Source organism: Pavona decussata, unplaced genomic scaffold (assembly GCF_977016875.1).
Source record: "Pavona decussata unplaced genomic scaffold, jaPavDecu1.1 SCAFFOLD_336, whole genome shotgun sequence".
NCBI classification, from domain to species: domain Eukaryota; kingdom Metazoa; phylum Cnidaria; class Anthozoa; order Scleractinia; family Agariciidae; genus Pavona; species Pavona decussata.
In genome coordinates, this window is record NW_028145724.1 from 776,882 (window position 1) to 801,784 (window position 24,903).

General features: G+C 39.4%; 1 protein-coding gene across 3 annotated transcripts; it reads left to right on the top strand.

Annotated features, from left to right (window-relative positions):
• The first annotated feature begins 1,046 nt into the window (after positions 1–1,046).
• On the top strand, positions 1,047–24,683 carry LOC146453362 (fibroblast growth factor receptor 2-like). 3 transcript variants are annotated; one of them, XM_085096736.1, is made up of 16 exons: positions 1,047–1,197; positions 1,406–1,464; positions 2,359–2,496; positions 4,790–5,074; positions 8,863–8,919; positions 9,413–9,703; positions 15,300–15,680; positions 17,430–17,918; positions 18,204–18,368; positions 18,831–18,941; positions 19,339–19,523; positions 20,175–20,297; positions 21,449–21,560; positions 21,771–21,867; positions 22,107–22,212; positions 22,638–24,683. In XM_085096736.1, exons 3-16 carry the CDS (start codon positions 2,427–2,429, stop codon positions 22,749–22,751), a joined length of 2,586 nt encoding a protein of 861 aa, XP_084952862.1. In that variant the 5' UTR covers positions 1,047–1,197; positions 1,406–1,464; positions 2,359–2,426; the 3' UTR covers positions 22,752–24,683. The 3 variants fall into 3 exon arrangements, with proteins under 3 accessions (XP_084952862.1, XP_084952861.1, XP_084952860.1); XM_085096735.1 differs by having other exon boundaries at positions 1,048–1,464; XM_085096734.1 differs by lacking the exons at positions 1,047–1,197; positions 1,406–1,464 and having other exon boundaries at positions 2,030–2,496.
• The last annotated feature ends 220 nt before the right edge of the window (positions 24,684–24,903 follow it).

The following is a 24,903-nucleotide window of genomic DNA, read 5'->3' on the forward strand; positions in this document are numbered from 1 at the left end:
GCTATTCTCGCGGCTTTAACGCGAAAAGCGAGCACCGCAGGTGCAAGAAAATTCAGCGTCTCCTCTCTATCCTCCACTCGACGCACTTGAATTTTAACTGATACTACTAAGGCACCCTATCTAAGGATCACACCGGAACACAATTTAAACACCTGCAAAATGATACCCTATTTAAGGATCGAGACCCTCAAAGACCATACCCTATCTGGCGGCACATACCTATCTTGCCCATATATAGGACTCACCCTCCCCCCGGGCTCAAAACTCACCCTGCAATACACAACACGCAATATTTAGCCTTTTTTCACATGTTGTGTTTGAGGTGAGACAGGTGGTTTTTGTAATAAGAAACGAGAATTTTTCGGAACGAATCGAACCAACGTACGAAGAAAAAAAGCATTTGAGGAAAAAAGTAAACAAACCCTTTTCCAGGTTGTTATTGTTTTTAACAACTCCATACCTTGTTCAGTTTTTTAATGCAAATTTCGAAAAGATATTCTCTCGCTAAAGGAAATTTTCCTGTAGTTTTAATATTGTGGAAGAAAAATATAAACATTGTAACTCTGCCCGAATACGAATATGTCAATATGGCCTCCTCCACGGCACATGTCTGTTGTCTTCATGTGTCGATTTACGCGACCCTTCAGTTTTCAATTTTCTCAAGATGGGAATTCCATTCATATGTTTAGAAAACGGGTTACATCCAAGATGGAGTAACGATTTACAATGTATTTATAGCACAAGTAGCAGCTGCGCACAGTGGAAACCCGGTTAGGTGAATATCTCACAGCATGATAAGACTTCTGGACACAGGGGCAGGCAATCAATTCTGACAAAGAGAGCAATTGCTGTGATTTCGTGACCGATTGAGCCAAAATTTTAAATATCAGTTAATTGCAAAACATGGTAGCGCAATGACAAACGACAATGGAAAGCTAGATTGCTGAAAGATGAGAGCGCAAAGCACCCGAAAAATCGACATAAAAAGGGGTGTTGCATCTCGTGTTTCTTGGAGGAATTCAATTTATACAGCTATTTTTGTCTGAACAGAGAAAGAGTTCAACTTTTCTTGCGGCCCTCCTGCCCGCAAAGTTAAACACACTAAACGAGCAGGGCCAATCTTCGCACGCTTAAAGAGCTTCGTATCAAATTTGACGAGCGAAAACCAAAGAAATGAAATTTTGAAAGTTACACGAGGTAAACAATGCCAATGAAATAGATGTTCGGACGATTTTGGACGAGTATCAGGAGTATGAGAAAAGATAAGCATTCCGTACGCGGCACTTAATTTGATACTATTTCAGTAATACAGCTGCCAGCAGCAAAAAGAAGACGGCAGATTGAGCAAAAAAAGTGTTCGTATTTAAATGAAGTAGTACTCAGTGACTGACCTCTCATTCAACAGTACTTTGAAACGAGCCAGTCGTAACGCACAGACAGCAGAAAAGCAGCTCAAGTTGTCAGGTAAGCTGATTTGTTTTGTGCATACAGCCGATGAAAAAAAACTTTTGACAAGTCCCACTACTTTTTTTAAGCTGAAATGGTTCGCAGCGCGTTTGTCTTTGTGTTCAAGTGGCTCTACTCATGTAAATAGAGGCATGGTTGTTTACTTCAAGTAAACAGTTTGTTATCACACGTATTGACTATTGAGAGAGAAACCCCAAGAGGATGGTGGAATGTTGATGAAATGCCGTGGATAGCCGTGAAAATTTTGTTTTTATCGAATAAAACAAACGTGTCAACAGGGCAAAATGCATTGTATTGCTATTGGCATAGTTTACAGCATGTGTTATGTGTAACGTTTCTTAGAATCTAGTCAAGGCTGCCTGCACACTTCCAAGTGAATTTGTACTAAGGACATTGCTGATGTGCCTCTGTAAAAGATGACCAAATTATCACTTGAATAATCAATTTACCCCAAGGGTACAACAACCCAATTTCAACCGGATACGTGTGTGTACTTGACATCTTTGTATTTTTGACGTGATTGATAGAGGCGTGGCCAATTGTCACTTGAAACCATTGAAATTTCACACAGAATTCAACCAAAGCCAACATACCGAGTAAACCAATTAAAATTCTCTTACAGACGAATTCGTATCGTTGTTTGACAGCACTTACTCCGTATTACTCGAAGGTGTACTATCGGAACTTTTCGGACAGGATTTTTTCAGCTATCAGTCTAAAATCCTGGAAGCCGACACTTTGATAATCAATTGAAGTATTTTACTATTTGGCACGACGTCAGTATTGTGCCATCAGATTGACAACAAGCAAATGGATTGTCTGCGCAACACTGAAACAAACCAGGCAACTTGAGACGAGCGTGTGACCACAACAAAATCACTTCTTTCCTAGATATCTCTCGATCGACCGCCGGATTTCAGAATGTTACTACGCAAAGTAAGGCCTTGGTAGATGTGAGCATGCAGGCAAAACAGTGTTGGTGGATATTGCTGGCTAACCTTGTCCTCAATACGCTGACTGTTCAACCCGGTAAGTGGATATCTTAATTCTTGTTGTTTTGCAACTATCAAATTGTAGAGAACAGAGACTACGCGTTCCTAACCTCTCTACTCCTTGTTTGAATTTCTAAACTGTTTAGCAAAGATTGACCTTTGTCTAAATTACCACAGAACGAAAGTGGTTTCCGCTCGTTCTGTGAGGACTGCATAGTCGTGTACGACATCTCGTCACGCTTCGAAAATCAATTTAGATCAATGGCTCTATTCATTTGAAGCATTCAGGTAAAACTTTTTACTGGCGAAGAGATAAAAGGAATCTCACCAGTTAGCTTGACCCACAGCTTCAAATGTTTGTTCAGCTCTTAGCATTGTCGAAGTTGAAAGTAAATAAGAAGCTGGAGTCACTTTAAGTTGCTGTGTATCATTTCCTTTGTGTGCTCGCCATTGTGCCTTGTGATATTCCTGTTCTATCCAGCTGTTAATACAAGGCTCCCGTTTATCACTCATTCATAAAGCAGCGCACACTTTTGTTGCATACATCAGCTAGGCAAACGTTTTATTCATTAATAAGACCGAAGGGTAGAAGAAATCAAGGAGCAACAAATTGTCCCGAGTCGATCATTTCGTGTTCGTGATCCGTCATGTCACCTTGTTTTCATTGCTGAGAAGGTGCCAATATCCTAAATCATGAACTGATATCGAACATACTGTAATCATATTTTAAAACAAATATTCAACAAATGCTACCTTTGACCCACATGTTGAAGCCTTTAGCTGTCTTTTCATGATCCAAATAGAAGCGGCGACTGTTTTAATGGATCGTGCGCATCCGGCGCTAACTGCCGCTAAGTTGTTTTATTGCTGTGAATCCAAAACTCACTGTGCACTGTTTATCTTTCTACTCTTACATCGGGTGCAAGCTTTTGTCATTTTGTCTATGAACTTACTGGATAAAGTAAAGAATTTGGACTTTTGACAAGTTTCACATCTAGCAGGTTTTAAAAAGTCTTCAATTTTCGTGTGATCTAAGTTTTTTAACGCGCCAAAACTATCGATCAAGTCGCTCTTTAGTTAAGCTTAATGTTGTGACCATTTTCTACATGCAGTATCCAAAATGTTGCATAAAATGGAAACTGAGTGGCTAGCAAAGGAGTAATCAGAACCTTCTTGGACCTCCTTGTGTCATTTCTTTCCCGATTTTTTTTTTATTTTCGACTAAAAACATTTGTTTGTGATAAGCTTATATAATTTTAAGCGGACAAGTTGCTGATTACAGAGTGGAAATAGTCGTTGAATCGCTTGCTTGAAAAACTAACACAGGATCGAAATATTTGTTGTTGCTGTTTACATTCTTCATTTTAATAGCAAGAAATACAATTATGTTAAAGAGCAGTGTAAATATGCGAAAATGATGACCCTGCCGTACCAGATATTTGTTCACTCGCACTGGACAAGGTGAGCGAAAACGAAACGCTAAACATTCACAACGGAATACAATATTTAGGTTGCCAAGAAAGGCCAAGTAATTTGTGCCTCGTCGCAGGTACACACCAGTGTTAGAGATCGTAAGCAACACCATGTTGTGAAAAACATTTATTGCGAGCTTTTAACTCGGCTTCACCAATTAAATATGTGGGCAATGCAAGACAGTTTCTGTTGATGTCTTAACCTGGGTGTCACGAGAGGGTTACGTATCGTATGACCACTGTTTTGGGCGATAAATCTTTCATCTTGAATTTTTGTCGGCTTGAAATCCAGCTAGTGTACTTAGTCAAGTGCTCAAGGAATTGGGTTTTGTGAAATTCAAGGAGAAAAATAAAGCGAATCATAGGCAATGGAGATACTTATTTGGGTAGTGCGAGTAAATGATGAGAATTTCCGGCGCAATCAACAAGTTAGTGTAGCTGTGGAGCATATTTAGGAATTATTTCCCTATGACAACTGTAGGCTGATTATAAACGTTTTGTTTTGCAATTTAGGTCTCTTCACGTTGCGGATATGTGATGGATTAAAAAGAGAAGGCACCTTGTGTCAGAGGATATTGCGTTCAAATATCCTGAAATAGTAGTTTAGACTGACTTATAAATAACAGTTGGGACGAAAAACACAGATGACAGGATAATCCTTGTGTGAATGGTTTCTATGATTTCTGTTGTGCTGTGATAATGTACTGACACATACATTTTCCAAGAGCAAACTGAGTGTTTGGTGTTTTTTTTTGGGGGGGCCTGAATAGTGTAAAGTAGAACCCACATTTATTAAAGCAGGCTTAAGATTTCAGCTCAAATGATACAGAAGTCAAAAGACAGTATGTTGCTTTGCAGAATCATATCCACCTCGGTTTGAAGTAACTCCTAAACATGAGTATAATGCTGAGATAGGAAAAGTCATTCGCTTGAAATGTAAAGTGAAAGGAAATCCACCTCCAATCGTAACATGGATCAAAGATGACAAGCCTGTAGAGCTGTCAACCAGAGTGAGGAATTTGAATAGCAACTGCACCATAAAGATCAAGGAAGCCAGACTGGATGACCAGGGAAATTACACCTGCATTGCAGCAAACACTCTCGGCAAAATAAATGCATCTATGGAACTTCATATTCATCAAGGTAGGCTTGAAAACACCAAACAAAGGAAGCTACTCAAAAGACACTTTAGATGGCTGAGAACCTATAGGAAACTCAATCTTTTATATCAGAGAACTTTTATGTAAAATTATACCCTTGATAGATTGGCTTTAACCAATCCCTGTTCTCATATTGTATAGCTTTGTGTTGGCCAGCAAATTACATGATTTATTCTGGTATCTTTGATGTAAAGTATATGAAATGATTCATTTATGAACTGCGGATGTAGATGAAAGTGAGAAGTGATCATCGCAGTGAATTTTCCAATTAATGCAATTGGAAATTAGAAGCCTGAAAAAAATTCAGGCTTCAACAGGATTCGAACCCGTGACCTCCGCGTTACCGGTGCGATGCTCTACTGAGCTATGAAACCACACATTGGGAGCAAGGTCAATTGTGGATTCCCATTTCTTATTTCTGGTATCTTTGTTTGTCGTAATTTGTATTGGAGCTTTCTTTGGTTTGCATTCAAAAACATTTCCAATAATTATTATCACACAAAAGGCATTGGTACATGTAAAACGGGCAAGGGCAAAACATGGACCCAGGGTCCATGGAGCCCCCTTTCGACTGGATCAGTGGACCACTTATATGGACCCGTCCCATTGACCTCCTATTTTCTTTAATACCACAAAAAAGAAAGAAAGAAAAGAAAAATCATTAATATGTAAACGAGAATAACAACCAGAAGACATAACAAAAAGAAGAAAAAAAAGTGAACCTGCCAACCACCCAATCCTGTGAAAAGGATGATATGTACACAATGAAATTTGCAAAAAAAAAAATTCTGTGCCCCCAGCCAGCAGGAATTGAACCCACGACTTGTGTTATGATTGAACTCTTTTTGAGCAGCTCCCGGCGAAAGTGCACCTTAAAATAGTTGCAGTGAAAGGTCTACATAATCTACGTCACATGTTTAGGCAAGCCTTGCAATTGATGTATTATTATTATTGTTTTGAGATAGGGGAAGTACCTCTGGTACATTCTACAATTGCACCTTTCAATACTGTTCGATAATACACTGTTAAACACTGTTATGACCAATTTTGATATTCAGATATTGGATCTGAGGTTACCAGTTTATAAGGTTTCATCCATAAAAACACTTAGACAAATATTTGACATAGGTTTTGTGTTCAATATTGTTTATGAGAATGTTGTATTATTCAGTGAATGACACAGGCATGCTCAAAAAAAGGAAATCCAAGTGCTTCTATCAGGAATCGAACCTAAGACCCGATTCCTAGTTCGTACACTCTACCACTGAGCTACAGGAGACTCATGGTAGCTGAGTCCATTAAGGCGGGGCTCTACCTGAATTTGAGTGAGATTTGAAGAGGTTTTAAGAATGGATAGAGAAAAGAAAATGATTTTTGGAACACTAACAGACAGTTGATACCCATGCAAGTGCACCCCAGGTTTCTAGTGGACTAACTTGGTGTCGGTCTATTAATTATTAACTACAAATTCTAATTTTAAAACATCCCTAAATCTTCAACATTTCTTATTTCTTTTAATTTTACCAATCTTTCAAGAAAAATTATTTCCTTCCAAATATACCTAAAAATCACCCAAAAATTCATAAAACACCCCAAAACATTGATTTGTGTAATGAATGGAGGGTTTTTGTATAGCTTGAAATGCGAACAAGATATTTCCATTTGACGGATTTTAAGCGGCGTGAAAACGGCTTTCAGGTGAACCCCCGCCTTAAACTAGGTTCATGGGACAAACCTCCTGCATACTGCTAGAATTGGAATGTCAATGTGACGTGGCATATGTGCAATGAAATAAATGTGATGGAATATTTTAATCCTGGTGAATAAATGAGAGTATAGCATATTATTCAGTGAATGACATGCACATGTTCTGAATGCTCCTATCAGGAGTTGAACTTAAGACCTTCCAAGTACTGCAGGATGCTCTACCACTGAGCTACAGGAGACTCGTGGGAAATAAGGCCATTAAACTAGGTTCATGGGACAAACACCCTGCATACTGCTTGGATTGGAATGTCTACTACATATGGACATTCTTCCTTGATGATGAAATCTGCACATAGTTTGTTTTCTTAAAACTAGTAATAATTAAAGATTAGGGAGTGCATTCAGTGATCTTGATTTCAGGCTCTCTCTCCTTTGCCAAGTTTTGTGATGATGTCATCCACCCCTGCAAAATCTGCGGGTGATACCAGATACGCGTCCAAAGAATCATTCGTTCACGGCAATCAAAGTTGGTTGTCCCATGTAATCTCAACTCCAACTTGTAGTGGGAGTTCATTCTTTCTATGTTGAACGCAGTTAACAGATGTTACAACGTAGAAGCAATCCTACTAGTTAAATTTCATTATTAATTGATAACAGATTCAAGTTCCACTAACAAAGAACATGTTAGTATCATTGACAAAGATCCTAAAAGAGAGCTTGGTGAAAGAATTCTGGAGGTCATTAATACATGTATACAACAGAAATAGCAGGGGTCCTAGTGCTGATTCTGACATCATCAATCTTTACATATTGTGTGTGTGATGGTGTACATAATTTTCAAACCATTGATATGGGATTCCATGGACTCCATGTAGGTAAAGAGCTTAGACAACAGGATTTTATTGTTAGCAATATCAGATGCCTTAGAGAGAGGTCAAGGAAGATTCCACATGTAATTTGCTATCAATGGCCAGTGTTCAGATAAGTCAGTGATTTCCAAAATAGTTTGTTCAGTAGAGAAACCTTTCCTATAAGCCAAATTGATATTTGTAGAGGGTATTGCCTTGGAATACATCAAGTTGTTCATAGATTAGACTTTTGTAAACAGTGAAATTGTTGCAATAGCTAGGTCTATATAGTTTCCTGTGTAAGTACATGTAACATCACCACTTTTATAGAATGGAGTGACTTGTCATATGTTGTAAGCATCACAGGGCTGTCAACCTCCCATGTCTTCAAATATTGAGAATATGACTTGCCAGCCGGCAACAACAAAGCGCCTAACAGGTGCTTACCATCAAGGCTAAATTAATGGCTTCAGTGGAGGGGGGGAACAGCACTCTTTTGAATCTATGAAACAGTAGCTCAAATAACGCTCAACATTGGAGATTTTATTGTCGGAAAGTAGAGTCTATGACAAATATCTAACTTCGGCAATTATCCGGCAGATTACAGACATAAATCTGGACACCCGGAGATACGGTTCAAAATCTGGAGTCTCCTGGATTATCCGGGAGAGTTGACAGCCCTGCATCAGGCAGTATACCAGTTGCTATTGGTGGGTTGTAGACATAATTGTGCAAGCTAGCTAGGAGATTGGATAAATGCTCTGCAGCAATTTTAATAAGTTTATTTCGGATATCTTGCGATACTTTGTTCGTATTTAAGTTAGAAAAGAGCCCGTGACTTACTTCACAAACAGCTACCAAATATGGAAAGTTGCCAATGTAGTCTGTAATATCACCAGTGAACAAAATACAACTGTACTGTAACACTGCTCATTGCTGTGTTCTGTCTTAGAACAATTACTAGAAAATAGCCCTATTCTTGACTGATCACATTTCAGTAATTTCTCAGTATCTATTAATTATCAAAAATAAGTCAAAGTTGCATCCAAACTGCTCAGTTGATGAAGCTGAAGCCGAAGAAGCCATGAAATTACCTGTGGATGAAATGATTTTAGGTGACACTTAAGCAGCAGGAAATTTGAGCAAAGAATGTGCTAGCTACCTCATCAGGATAATGTGAGGAACCTTACTTACATTGCATAATCTTGGCTAATAGGGAATGTACATAATCTCCCAACCACTCAAGTACCAAGCACTCAGGCGCAAGGAAAAGGTGTGTAGACTGGCATTCAAGTAATACCTGATCCATCCTTCAGAAATTAGTCCACAAAATTCTCACTATTGGCCAATTTTCCTTACTGGTGTGCACATGATTATTGCTGTTACTAATTCAGTGGTGGATTTAGGGGAGGAGCCAGGCCCCCCTTATTTTTTTAGACCAAAACGGAGGCCTACAGGGCTGTGACACCAAGATATTTGATTTCACAGAGAGAGGCAAGTTAAGCGTTGGACAGCGGGTCTCCCATGTACCTGAAGGTGTGGATCTGCCACTGTATTTAGTTCAGATCAAAATATTTCAGCAGTAATTTGTTCTAGGAATGGGATGTAATCAGATATTGATTGTTCTTTATTCTTCATATTTGTTTTTCAAAAGCTAGACCATTGTTTTTTTAGGATTACGAGATCAAGTAAGCATCAGTACAAAAGATCTGTATAATCTTTATAAACTTGTATTCATTTTTACCATGATGTTCCTTCCATTTTAGATTCACCACCAACATTCTCAGATCCAAATACATTAAAAAGAGCGTTTAGAGCATGGCCAGCATCACATAGCATCAGGTTAAAGTGTGAAGCAAATGGAGCACCACCTCTGAAATACACCTGGCTGAAAGATGGACACAGAATGCCAACAAGACGAATGGATCCATACCTTAACAGCTCAATTTGGTACCTCAAACTGAAAGAGTTAGTGCCTGAAGATTCTGGGAAGTACACTTGTATAGTGTCCAATCCATATGGCAGTATAAATCATACTTACACACTCAAGGTTGTTGGTAAGTGTACTCAATAGATTATAATTTTGTCTTTATAACTTTAATTACTAATTATATCAACTATACCCATTGGACGGTCATTGTTGGATGTTTAATTAGCACACAAAGAGGAACAGGTTTACTCTCTAGTCAGATTCATTATGTTGAATGGGAAATCAATATTCAATCAGAAGGGAAGACTAAAAACTGGAGACAGGGTGACCAAATGGAACCTAATTAGAGTGCCAGACTTAAAATGCTAAGGCTCATCTAGCAATCAAGTTGCCCCATTAAATTACCACAAATTATGTTGTGATGTGTCTTGGTAGAAAAAAATATTTAACTGTTAACCGGAAGAAAAAAGCCACTCCTTTTACTCTGTAATGAACTTCCAATTTCCTGATTCCAGTCCTGTCTTTCAGTGAGAAGCCTGGGGACTAGGTTTTGCTGACGATCATGAAAATGGCGTCAGTTTCCTCAGAAATTCCAAACACTTTACTTACTGTCTGTAACGCTGTCCTTTGAAGATTAGGCCATCTTGTGCTGATAACTCATCTCTAACTAGGAAGTACGGGTGGAGAGATGCAGGGACTTCCTTCTTCGTTTCTGGCCATCCACTGATGATGGTCTTCTTCAACTGTTGGAGAGTGTCATCTTGAGCTGTTTCTGCTTGAATTTCTTTTAGCTGAGGCTCTGAGATAGAGAGAAAATCAGCTGCATGAATGGACTCAGTTTCCTCCTCTGCTTTTGATTGAGTGATGTTCTTTAAAGAAGCTCTTGATAAGGTATCAGCCAAGTACAGCTCAGAACCAGGTTTGTACTTCAAGTCAACATCATACTGCTGGAGTGGAAGCAGTAGTCGCTGTAGATGTTTTGGTGCTGAAACAAGGGGCTTCTTGTAAATTTATACCAGAGGTTTGTGGACTTTGTGGTAGATCCACAAAATCACTCGTCTTCCAAACGTGTAATGATGATTGTGTTCTAGCCCGAATACTTGAGCCAGAAGCTCTTTCTCGATCTGAGAATATCTCTGCTCCGCTGGTGTGAGTGCACGACTTACATATGTAACCGGCTGACCCTCTTGCATTAGAGCAAATCCAAGGCCATTTTGAGATGCATCACCTTGTCCTTCAGTTTGAGCTTGTGGACTGAAGTACTTAAGGACTGGGGCTTATGTAACAGCAGTTTTTAGAGACTGGAAGGCATCCTCTTGTTTCTGGGTCCACTGCCACTCAACGTCCTTGTGTGTTAGTTTGAGGAGAGGCTCACATAAGGCTGACAGGTTACTGAGAAACTTCGAAAGGTACTTAACCATGCCAATGAGACGCTGTACACCCTGGACATCAGTGGGTGTTTCCATTTTCACAATGGCCTCAATCTTCTTGGGGTCGGGTTGGACTCCTTCATTGCTTAACAGATGTCCAATGTATGGTACTTGGCTGCATTTGAAGTCGAACTTGGCTTTGTTTAATTTGATATTCCTGTCTCTGCATCTTTATAGTAGGTATACAAGGTTTGTATCATGATCCTTGTCTGCTTCTTCCTTGGTATCACCTTGACCTGTAATCAGCAAATCATCCGCTATTCTGTAGACTCCAGGTAATCCTTGCAGGTTTTGATCTAGCTTTTGCTGAAAGTATTCAGGTGCTGGGCTAATTCCATACGGCCTCCTTAACCACCGGTGTCTGCCCCATGGTGTCTGAAACGTAGTTAGGCGATTGACTCATCATCTAATTCAATCTGGAGAAAGCCATCTTTCAGATCTGCTTTGGAAAAGACTCGAGCTTTCCCAAGTTCAGGAAGAATGTCATCAATGACAGGCAAAGGATAGTGGCTTCGACTGAGTACCTCATTCAAGGGTCTGACTTTCCCATTCGCTTTTGCCGTGACCACTGCACTGGACACCCACTTAGTAGGCTCTTCTACTTTCTCTAAGACACCAACACTGACAAGACGGTCAATTTCTTCTTTGAACTTTCCTTTCAGCGCCACGGGTACTCTGCAGCTGGGAGGCATTATAACTGGTGGGACAGATTCATTTACTTCTAAGTGTAACTTTCCGTCCATTTTTCCAAGTCCCTTGAAGATGTCTCCAAAGTTGGTTAACACTTGCTCCTTAGTAAGAGAACTAATTGGTGAGGCAGTGAAGACTTCATTGTTGCTCATGAGTTGGATATTGTGATGTTGGACTACAATGAAACCCATCTGCTGTGCAGCACGAGCTCCTAGTAATGGTGTATAACTGCCATCCACTACGACAAACTCAGCGTTGTATTTCTTTCTAGTCTTAGGATTGCACATGCTGATTCTTGTTGTTCCAAGTGCTGGGATTCGTTCCTTGTTGTAGGCTGTCAACAACTTGTTTGTCTTCTGAACGTCTGCTCCTTCTGGAAGGTATTCCTTTGGGAGTACATTGCATGATGCACCAGAGTCAATCTGCATTTTTACAGTCTTTCCTTGTATTTCCATAGCTGCATAAATCTTACTTGGGAAATCACTGACATCAACCACTTCAGCTGTACTCACATTATCATCTTCTGTGGAGAGGTCTACAGCCAAACATTCTTCCTCTGAGGAAGTGACGGCTTCAAGAGCATTCACTTTCTTCCAATTGCTTTTCTTGGAGCTGGGTTTTGTAGCCTTTGGCTTCTTTTCCTCAGAGATATTCTTCTTTCCATGAAGATGACACTTAGCTTGCTCACTACGTGATTCTCTTTCTTGCACTTCTTGCAGATTTGACCAAAAGCAGGACACTTTTCTCTATTTCTTTTGTGAGACTTGCCTCAAAATTTACAGCCGTGGACCATACTGAAGTTTGACTTTGGACGAGATGATTTGAGCGCGTTGACTTCACTTGATACCTTGCCTTGACTTGACTTATCCTGGACTTGCAATTTAGTCGCTTCAGCTGCTCGACAGCTATTAAGACATGTTTTCAGAGTTAATTTCGGTTCCTGGAGAAGCTTTTTCCTCTGACCATTGCCCCTGATACCACAGACAGGCCTGTAGCGGGGGGAGGGGCAACCAATCTGAAGCTGTGAAAGCTGTCGAAATAAACTACTTGTTTTCTTAGACATCCGCTCATTTTAAGCAATACAAATGTCCTTAGTTTATAACAATTTAGTGTTCCCGCATTGTCACACAAAAAAGCCACTCAAATATGTCCTCAAGACCAGAGGAAAAAAAATTCTCCTACAGTCGGATTCTTACTGCCCAATTCCAAATTTATAAAGAGAAAGAAAAATTGTCCTTTGTTGACGTCCTCCTTCAAACGTGAAATTAGGAAACTTCACCTATCAGTCCACGTTAAAGAAAAGGCAAAAAGATGGTACCTAAGAGTGTGATCTAGGTGCAAAGTTATTGTTTTTATTACTTACTAAATCTACCGGGTTTTTTGATGTTCTCGTTGCATCTTAAACTCCCAAATCAGTCTGTTTTTGATTGACAAGGGGGGGGGGGGTAGTTTTGTTTCACCATTTTGCTAACCCCCCTCAGTTGTTTTAGCCTTGCTATGGGCCTGACAGACTAAACTGTCTCAGATTAAATCATCTTAAGTTTTAACAAACCAAATTCGCAGGTTTCGACAAGCGTGCGAAGCGCTGTTGTGTATGCATCAATCGAGTCATCTGCTTGTTGTGAACGATTATTGAACTTGTATCTTTCATAAATCACATTCGTTCTTCCAATGCAGTGATTCTGCCACAACTTGAGGACTTTATCCATGTTTTCCCTCTCAGCCTCCAATGAGAACGGCAAACCAGTGTGTATTTCCAGTGCATCTGGACCGATACACGTGATAAACGTGGCGACACGAAGCGTTGAAGGTTGTTTGTCCAAGCCAGTGACAATTTCATTCGCTTTCCAAATCTGTACCCACTTTTTCCAATTGGCAGCCAGGTTTCCTTAAGTGTCGAATTTCTGGGGAAGTGATACATTGGCAATAAACCTTGATTGCGGCGGGCTAATAACGGGATGAGCCTCTGCTTCGTCCGACATATCCGTGGATTCAAAGTGGCGACGTGTTGAAGCACAATCTTCATTCAATTGAGACTTTGAAAGCTTGAATTCACTCTACAGCGACTTTCTACAACACGACAACTACCATGTCTGACACCGTGTAACGTTACGCTATTCTAGGAGCACAAACGAGGTTAGCAATAAACGACCAACAGTCATAATGAAAACGACAACTCCATGCTTTATTCATCAAAGTAAGCACATGGCAAAGAGGTCATGTGACTAGCATGACGTCACACTGTTCAAAGAACTAATGTATCGGTATGGCAGTAATGGGGAGGGAAGTGAGTTAAGAGCTTTTCTGTTGAGAATAGGAAGGGAAGGTTGAAAGAGTTGAAAGTGGCCCATAATATTGTGCCTATGTGAAACAAGAAAACACAGTAAAAGCAAATAACAAATCAGAGATGATTTGCGGAGATTGCTGTCGCAGCATTCTCCTACAAACACAGGCCTTGCATTCATTCCTTGCTATTCCCGATTGGATAATATAGTGTCCAGATATATAGACAGATAGTGTGCTCAAGTGCCTATATTTTGTACTCAAAAATGATCAGACAATTTGGAATAATCAACTTGCGTGGGTAATCAACAACACAACTGACATTTTTCGCCCTCCAAAGAACCTCAAAATTCACCAAATCGTGTCTCGTGGACTGGGAATGAGTCTTTGCTCAGGACAATGCTGATGACATAGCAAATGCCTCAAGAAGTTGTTGACTTCTCACTTCTGAAGTATTTCCTACATCACAGCTTTGTTATACATTGTTTTGGCCGGGCGCAAGATGGAGACACTTTTAGGCGTCAAATTTAAGACTTTCATTTTGATTTATTTTGCATTGTGAATATTAAACTGCCTAAAACCTACATATTTAGAATCAGAAAATAAAAAACTATCATATTAGAACAAGAAATTTTTTACTTCATAGGCAATTTAAGCTTAAATGCTAATGTATTGCATTCTGAAATGAACAGCCATGCAGTTAAGAAAATATAATTAAAACTAATTAAAATATGCAAAATTAGGGTAATTAAAAGTCAAGAAATATTTACCTCGATCTTTCAAGCTCTATCCAAACTCAGTTTACCAGGAGCAAACAGAGCATAGCAGGGCATTCCATTGTGATGTCTACAAAACCAACTACAATGCCTTGCTCTTTTGATCTTACTGCAACCACGATGCTTTGCATTTTACAAGCAAGGTGAACAAAAGGCCCCATAAGTATATATTTGTTCTTCTAAGGAGCTGTGAGTAAAAGTAAATAAAATGCAGCAATTATTTATGTGAAGATCCTCCACTTGTGGAAGAATACAGTTATGCGATTGGCCAATTACTGCTACCATGATGCTCTTCGGACCATGTCCAACCACCACTGCCACTAGCTGAGTTGTTCCACTTCGACCTGAGTTCAACACCTTTTCCACAATGTGATATACTTGTAGCAAACCTGGTTTACCTTGCTGAACGTTCTTCCCCACTGGTATTAAATGTTCTTAACGATCACTTACTGTGCAAAGGAAATTATTATTCACCCAGTTAGTTACTACTATCAATTTTTGTGTGCATTGTTTATTTTGCTAACTTCTGTTGTCTTTTTAACAGCTAAACCACGATCCCGGCCCATCTTACAAACGGACCTTCCAAAGAACACAACTGTGGAGATTGGGGAGAATGCAACAATGAAGTGTATTGTCTTAGTTAGTGGAACACTGCCAGATTTCAGATGGTTGAAATGGGACAAATCTGTCAAATCTCTGCCAAAACTTAAAGACAATTTGGAAAATGGTTCATACAAGCTTATTGATCCACACTATCATGCAACTATTCAAGTTGGCGAGAATTATGGTGTTGAGTTGAGAATTAATAATGTGACAGAGGATGATTTTGGACTTTATACCTGCTTTGTTAGTAACCATATTGGCAAGGATTACAACAGTGCATTCCTTAGTAGATATGTGAAACCCACACACCCTTCAAAAGAAGGTACGTACATAGTGTTCCCCATGCAAAAGTGCAGACTGTTATGGAATTTATTGAAACCTCCATTGCTTGTTTCTACAATCCACTTGGTCAGATGTAGTTGATACCAGGTTTTTTACACAACTTTGTGTGATATGGACCATGTTGTTTGTCTTCATCTTATTGGTGACCTTGGCCCCACAGTTGTTTTCCACACCTCTTCCTAAGTGGAGCCAAATGTTTTAGCTCGCCATTACTGCATCATGTTTCAATCCTGTTGATGCTATTTGCATCTGTAATAGTGGGATGAAAAACCTCAGGGGGAATGCAAAGGGATAAATCAATACTTACACTGTAAATAAGCAACAAGGTGCTCCCAGCAGGGCTGATTTGGCATAGTTAGAAGTCCAAAAATAGATAGTGACACCAGTGATGTAAGCGGGCTACCTTCAACTCAGGATTCAGACCGCTTGAATGAAAATCAATTTAATTAATTTATTCATTAAACCTGGATTAAACCCTCTTCACCCCTAGAAGGGATATTTTTGTCCTCTATCATTCTTGTTGTCCTCAGCAAATGTAGCCCAATACGAATCCATTATTGACTCATACATAAATAGGTCTTAGTGGGGCCTAGAAAGGAGGCCTCTTGTCCTATGCTTAAAAGATCCACTTTCAGTCAATTGCAAAATGATTACCGTTTTCTTCATACTTAAATTTAAATGTAACAAGACGACTGGAGGTGTTCTCGCGGGATTTTTTAGTACTTGGTCGGTGTAAGCATTAGCTTTATTAATTTGAATGGCTACCCACACTTGCAGTCTGTTCAAACGTACAATTAAATAAAAATGAAAATGTAAACACTTAGTTCAATATTACAAACGGTGTTACTTGTACTTTCTCCAAAAATGATAACAGAATGGGGTTGGAAGAAAGAGTAACACTTCTCACTGTTGCATCAAGGTGACACAAAATGACTACCACCGTTCTTTATACCCACTCGACTTATGGCCGCCAGCAGGCCCCTTTGTATACTGTTAACTGCCGCTTATAAGCCCTGGGCTTATACAACTTCGTAAGAGGTTTTAGATGGGCTCATAAACTGAGGGGCTTGTATCCGAGGGGGCTTATAACCGGAATTTAAAACCATTTCGAAACAAGCTATAGCAGTGTTAATCGAAATACATTTTCCATTTACTGGTTTTTAATTAAGTTTTAATACGTCATAATAAATCGAATTAATTTCAATATTTGGAACAAAATTAAAACTAACAACACGAACGAAACTGGAACGTAACAAAACGGAAGCTCAGATTTTTCCCTTGAAGTTCATCTTTGCTATGCAATTTTAATGTAAAATTCGCAGCAGTGAGGCTTTCTGCTTTGTTATGCTAATGTATAGTTTACTGGGTGGTCTGGCTGCCTGCTTCAAACTCATCATCGTCTTCATCTTCTTTTCTGTTTGAAGTAGTACAGAGTTCTGTGAAAGTACTTAATATCACTCAAAACAAGGAAAGCTACAGGGGTCAGCTTATACTGGTTTACAGGTAGATGGGCCTATAACTGGCAGTTAGTGGCAGTTTGTTTGTCGCTGTCGTGTCTATAGAACTGCGGTTTCGCCTAAAAGTCGACTCGCCCCAAAGCGTTTTGCCTACGTAAACAAACATAGCCGCCATCTTGATTTGTATGCATGGACAAAAGCTTTTACTTTCTAGGCCCCATTAAGACCTACAGAAATTGCGAGTGTTTATTATCACATTGCTCTTTCCCTAGGTGATGGAAAAAATCATACAGCGAGGGGTCCTCCCAGCTTGCAAAATGGAACTTCAATACCTGTCAGCAAACAACCACTTGTAAATAATGAAAAGACAACCCAAGTTGGCTTAGTTGCTGTTATCATGATACTACTGGCAGCAGTTCTTTTTACTGTAGTTATTGTGGTTATGGTGTTTGTTTTCTGTTATCGAAAGAGACTAAAGGAGAAATTTCCTGACGATTCAAAGGTTCAAAAAGAAATTGTGAGACTGCAAGAAATGGATGATATCATTGCAGCATCGTCAACTCTTATACCATCGGAACCTACCACTCCGAGTCAAATTGATGGAACTCTAAGGACGTTCACTTATCCTGTTCCAAGAAGAAGGCTAAGTTCTTCAGGATCTATAAATTCTACCACACCATTATTAAAGTACAGAAATGGAAGCTATAGGTCACGCTTTTCCTCAGGGGTTTCGTCGAGAATAGACTCAAATATCGCTGAAGGTACAGAACTATCACTTATTGTCCCTATGCCATAAATACAAGCTGTTCTTTTAAAAACCACGACCACTCAAAAAAAAAGTAGAAAAAAGAACTTTTTAAACCTATTTACAATTCATTTCGATTAAAAAAGAGACTACTTTCAAGCGTAATTTTGTTTAAAAGAAAAAAAATAAAAAAAAAACATATTTTCAAAGTTGAAATCCCAATGAAAAGGTAAAACTTATTTCATTATTGCCCGCACCCCTCCAAGATGTTAAAGTTAACCTTGATTTCTGTCCAACGCAGAGCTTTATGAACTGCCTTGTGATGAGGAATGGGAAATTGACAGATCTCAGTTAACGATAAGAGAGCAACTCGGTGAAGGTGCATTTGGTTTGGTCATGCGAGGTGATGCTGTAGGGTTGCCTGAGAAGCTTGGGACATGTTCAGTGGCTGTAAAAATGCTTAAAGGTAAGAGTATTCTTTCTTTCTAGATTCAAAGGAAATTTGGCATCAAGAAATGTGATCCTAACATCTGTCTGTGGATAAGACCATTCACATAAAACGTCCCTTGTAGGAGTGATCGGTAAGCAGTTTTTAAGGGTGTAGGGGTTTAACAACATACCTTCTGATGTGTTCGTGTGTTAGAACTACAGATGTTCCTTCCATTACACTACAAGAAAATGTACTGGTGCCATCCTTGCCTTTATTAAGAGGCCTAACTTACTTATTTTACGGATGCAATCTTCGCTTCAAACATGGTTGTTTCTATGTATTAACATACAGTTACGAAATTTACAGTACGTGTATTAACGGTAAATAATCTAGAAAGGTTTACTTGAAATGTGGTATTTCCATGTACCTTAAAAGTAAAGAGAAAGCTCTTAGAAGAGTGTGCTGTACTAAATGTCAGGAAATTGCTATCGTTTCCAGCTGATGCAACCGAAAATGAGTTGGCAGACCTTCTGTCTGAAATGGACACGATGAAGGAGATTGGAAAGCACAAGAACATCATCAACTTGATTGGCGCATGCACACAAAATGGTGAGCTAAATATACTTATTAAACGTAGCAGTCAAATTTTGAAATGGACGTTCCTGAACAACTGCTGAAGATTACTTGAGGACTCTGTTAATAGCTGCTACTGTATAACCTTTGGAGGCCTATTCCCTAAGCACTCCCCTCTTGAGCTAGACTTCCGTAGTTCAAATGCGATTTCCTTCTTCACGCTAGACTTCCCCTTGCCGGTTACTGCAATGCAGTTGCAGTTTCCCCATTTACTTAAAAGCTATGAAGAAGTACCTTAGGGTGGATAGTTATAGTGAAATCGCAGAATATTTCTGTGTCCTTGATACTTTTCAATGTAAAGGATCCATGGTATAGTAAGTCAATACTAATGCAATTTTGCTTCTCAACAAAATTTCAAACATTTGCAATTTAGGTCCTTTGTTTGTCGTTGTTGAGTTCGCACCCTATGGCAATCTTAGGCAGTTTTTGAGAGACAGAAGACCTTCAGAGTACCAGCAGAGCAGACCTAGTTCCTGCGGCCCTTCACTCATCATTAGGGACTTTGTGTCTTTTGCGTTTCAAATAGCAAGAGGAATGGAATATCTGGGAACACGAAAGGTACCTTTACAGATTGTAGTCACGAGAACCAAACAGCAAAACTAGAGAAGGTCGATTCCCGGTCTAACGGACGCATGTTGTTTGTTGTTGCCCAAAATGTTGTGTCAGTTTGAGTAACCAAAATAAAATACTGGCGGATGGCGCACTTTTTTCAACAGGGCTTCTACGTCGGAAATATTCAACGAAAAGGAGGTCTAAAATCATAGTTCAGCAAAGGAGACACTAGTTTAGCAAACCTTGTTTCGTTAGTTTACCAGATACAGTATATGATCTCGCATCATTTGGATACACGGTGCAACACTTGTTGAAAAATGTGTCATCGTGATGTCATGTTGAGTGTTGAAAATAGGCGGAGCCCATTTAACATATTGAACGTTTTGCAGACTTTCGTTGAACGGAATAGAACTTCGCCCCATTCCGTTTATTAACATGCAACATGTTGAACGCCAAAAGAAAGCATCAATTTATCCTGGTTTCAACAAGTCTACATATCAACAGATGTTGAACGCTGTAGCACTGTGTATCGTTAAGGAAATAAGCAATTCAAAAAACGAGGGATCTCAGGTCGCTGGCAACCCAAACAGACGGTTACTTTAAATTATTTTTTATGCTCAACCATGGTCACCTGAGTTGTTTTATTTTTAAATGCAGTGCGTTCATCGTGACCTTGCAGCCAGAAATGTTCTTGTTGGCGAAGATTATGTCATGAAAATCGCCGACTTTGGCTTGGCACGGAATGTCAGAGACCTGGAGTACTACAGAAAGACAACAGATGTAAGCAAGTATAATTACAGCTCAGAGCAACTTTCAATTAAGTGTTGAGTAATTTCGCGTTTTCTTTGCTCTTCTTGTACCACACACGGTGACTGTACTGACTAAAAAACTTCCGCCACTTTCCCGAACATATTAGAAACAAAAACCAATCGCGCACTTGTTTTCCGCTATATTTGCATGGAGAGTGTTTTTCTTTCAGCGATTTTGATCTCTGATAGACACGATCATATGATCATCACATGATAGGGACGCCAAGTTTCACGTTCGTAGCAGCATGTTTTATGATTTTGCCTTGTTCAGGGACGTACTTTGGAAAAATCTAATGCGATTTTTCAATAATATCGCTTGATTAAAATAAGCTTTAAGTACCCAGCTATTTGTATAACCTTTAGACAAAATCTACTTTAGCTTTTTGCACACTCTCCGAGTCTCGCCAGTTTTGGCGCAACACCGTAGAGTGAGCTTACGAATAAACATGCCCTAGAAATTTCGTCCATATTCCCAAAACGTAGACTGCAGTGTGATCCAACTACAGTCGAATTTCCCGTAAGCGACCACCGATAATGTCAAGGATATGTGGTCGCTTACGGGAGGTGGTCACTTACCAGAGGTCAGACCACCGCTGTTTAAGACTAATCTGTTATAAATCACTCATCTGCGATATGATGGACGAGAATTCGTTTTTGGAAAATGATGTGGCATTTCGCACCGGCTATCTCAATTTTTTCCCTCATACTGCAAAACGGTAGGGGACTGGCAAAAAATATAGGATGGGGTGAGCCAGAGCAGAAAGGGGTGGGTCGTAGTAGCTTTTGAGCCCTTGGTAAGTGGTGGGTTGTTCAATTTTCAGCTACACCTGGGGGTGGATCAGGAAATGGCACGCATTTATCTGCAAACCTGCAGGCAACATTTCTCTTAGAAGTATGCGGTAGATCAAAAATCAGTATTTTAATTTGCTTAAGGAATGCTAAATCAGTTCTTAGATCGGTTCTTAGACCGGATTCATAGTGGTTACTTTAGCATTTCTCTTAGTTTGCACCGTGTAAAATAGTTCCATTTTAAAAAGAACCTTATCAGCCATATTGCATGCAAATAGGTGTCAGGGAGGTTTGCGATTAACTTTATTATCTTGTTAAACTTTTTATTTTCAGGGTCGACTTCCAATTAAATGGCTGGCTATTGAGGCATTGTTCGATCGAGTTTACACCACGCAAAGTGACGTATGGGCGTTCGGTATACTACTGTGGGAGATTTTCACTCTTGGTAAGGTTGTGCCCTTGTTAATAGGTCTTAAACAGCGAGCAGTTCCTTATTTTTCCCAGGGAAAAGTGCCTCAATCGCTCAGTCCCCTGTGCTCACGTGGTTCACCCCGCTTTACTATCCCTAAGTAAGGGACTGCTCCTAGTTTGCTTTGTCAGTCACTGAATATAGATGTTTGTAGTAAAACCCACCATGTACATTTGATTGGTTTAGGTGGCTCACCGTACCCTGGAATACCTGTAGAAAAGCTGTTTGACCTGTTGAAGTCTGGATACAGAATGCAGAAACCTCAAAATTGCCCTAGTGATATGTAAGTTCAGATATGATTTGCTAGTTTCAATAGCTCAAACAATTTTATCATTTTTCACTAAACGCACATCGCCTCACACCTTGCAACGTACGGTTAGGCAGCCAAACAGTAACGTAGGCAACGAGTGCAGTGGCGACAGTAGTGTAACAGTCAGTCTTTCACTCACAAAAATAGTAACAAGGCTGATGATTACTATTACTTTAAACTGATTTGGTTTGTTGTTTTTTCCCTAAAATCAGATACGATATAATGTTGAACTGTTGGGGTGAAAACCCCAGCAACAGAGCTTCTTTTACAGATCTAAGGAAACAATTTGATGCCATGTTGTCATCCATGACCAGTAAGGTAAGTGTCTTTCGTCTTCGATTTAATGTTACTTATACACCTATCGCCGGACGAGCTGCTTCATAGACATTCAGCTCGACAGTATAGCTCACTAGGCCCTTCCCTGAAAACAGACAATATTATAGTTAGTACATTAACGTTTACAAACAAGAGAGCCAGCCAAGTTTAGCATCTTTACAGGTCTACGACTTAGTAATGTTCATTACCCCACGTTATCCTTTTCGCTGACGACGCCGCTAGAACAAGAGTTCACACAGACACTGAGAAAGGCAAGCACAAGGATAAAAGAGGTTTTGATTCGTGTACAAAGAGGTTTTGATTCGTCTTGCAAAGAGTTGGGCTGAGGCAAAGGAAATTAAACCTTTTTTCACCAAAGTTGAAATTTACTTATTTGGTCTACAAATTTTGTTTCTACATTGCAACAGGATTACTTAGAAATCTTGGCCCAATCCATCGAGGACATAGCGCGTCAAATGGAGACGCCTGTAACCGATGATTCTGACATGAACAATGACGCTATAACCGAGTCTTCCTGCTAGTGGCAGCCCAGTGTCTAGGCCTGCTGAGTTTCGTCTGTATTTCTCTAGTTCTCAAAGCAGACATTGAGTGAATAAACTGAAGATAACGCCATGATAGGCGGCGCTGAATTTGCTCTTTGCCACATTTGCCATATACAAATGATTGATGGGTGTCAGAAGTCGTTTCACTAGAGGGAAAGATAAGACAAACTGTCGCTGGATGTTAACACTGCTCTAAACACGTGGAAAGTACGAAGGTTGAACTTTGAGTTCCTTCATCGCGTCACGTAACGCCATCTCCCGGTAAAACGTTTGAAATGTTGTATATAATAGTTGCTTTCAAGTGGCAGAAAGCCAAGGGACCAGTTACTGGGAACAAGAAACACCTAAACATACCTTCAACTACGATTCACTACTTCAACTGTTTAAAGAACAAATTGATACCTTGGCTGGCACTAACCATCAATATTAAATTTTCGCTCTCTGGCTAATAAAATTAAAAAGTCTTAGTCCACCTTTGACCAGCTCGGTGAAACTAAGTAGTTTTCGAACCCAGCATCAAGAAGTTAGAGCCATTTCATACCTCATGTCAGCCACGACCAAAGATATTAAACCCATGAGAAGCTAAATAATAATAATAATAATAATAATAATAATAATAATAATAATAATAATAATAATAATAATAATAATAATAATAATAATAATAATAATAATAATAATAATAATAATAATAATAATAATAATAATTTGTCAGTACCAATCACAGGGCAGGGTCCAGAGGAGTTCTATTCCAACTGACACTGTTGTCTTCGCTTGTATCTCTCGTTGGTTACTGTAAAACGTTTCTGCTTTGTGTAATGGCTCCTTCTAAACCCTAACTGTATCCCGTTTCCATATCCTTCGATCTTGGTATCAGTTTCTGGCAGGGTTTCCCCATGTTTAAAATTGAATCAGCAAACGTTGACCGCGGATGCAATATCCGTTGCGTCCAAACGCCCAAGAAGGCGGCGTTCAAAGGGTTTCGTGGTTAACAGGGTAAGACTTTCGAAGAGAACACTTTTTTGTACGATCAAATAGAGCTCCTCTAGATCCTGTGTATCAATCTTTTAATCTAAGAAGGAACTGCATGCAGCGTGGTTTCACAGCAGTGATAGTGATAACTACCAAAATTAATCAATTTCATCAAATGTCGGTACGAAAGAAACACAACAACAGTGCCTTCAAACTGCGATAGAACTTGTTAAGGCTTACGATACAATGTTATAAACAATTAGTGTCCATAATAATATTAACAATGTCGTGCAAACTTTTAGTTTGAAAAGGCTAATTTCAATTCCCAAATTGAAAACGCAAGATAGCTAGCAAAAGATTTAGCTGTTGTCATCCTACAATGTAGACCAAACAGCATGTTGTTAACCAAATGGATTTTGGCACGGGCTAGGCATAAGAATATATTTGTTAATGATTACCTTTTACAAGAACATCTTTTATTGGGTGTCTTTAGGTTCATCGAGAGTATTAAGGTCCCAGCTGTAATCTGAAGACGGGACATTTATACAAACCTTAAAACAATTTATCATATCGCCGCATTGATGACGCCACTCTACCAAGAACAGAAGGGTTGACGCTCGGCCTCATGCCGGCCCTCCAATAATCGTATGAATTTGGACAATTACATTGCCAAATGGTAACAAGATTTTGAAAAAAATTTACCCCACCCCCCCTCCTCCCCGGAGTAGTCTGTATAAAAGTATTAGCTATGTAACGCCAACTCTCCAATGGTTACCTATCTTTCAGGAAGAGTACACAATAGTTATATTACAAAATAAATACATAATACATTCTCAGTTAAATGCGGATTTTTAATAATTCAGATGTATCTATATTCATAGAGTAACGCAGTAATACTTATGCAAACCTTTTAATAGCAAATAAAAAGTTGGGAAAGAATACAGACTGGTTGTTTACGGTGTCGTCGTTTTGGTTTGTCTTGGATGTTCCTCAAAATTTCACATTTGCTCTCGAAGCTTCGCTTCTCGGCCCAAATGTTCATTTTTCGGACAATCTCTCATGGATGTTCCTCAAAATTTCACATTTGCTCTCGAAGCTTCGCTTCTCGGCCCAAATGTTCATTTTTCGGACAATCTCTCAGCTGTGGACATTATCAGCC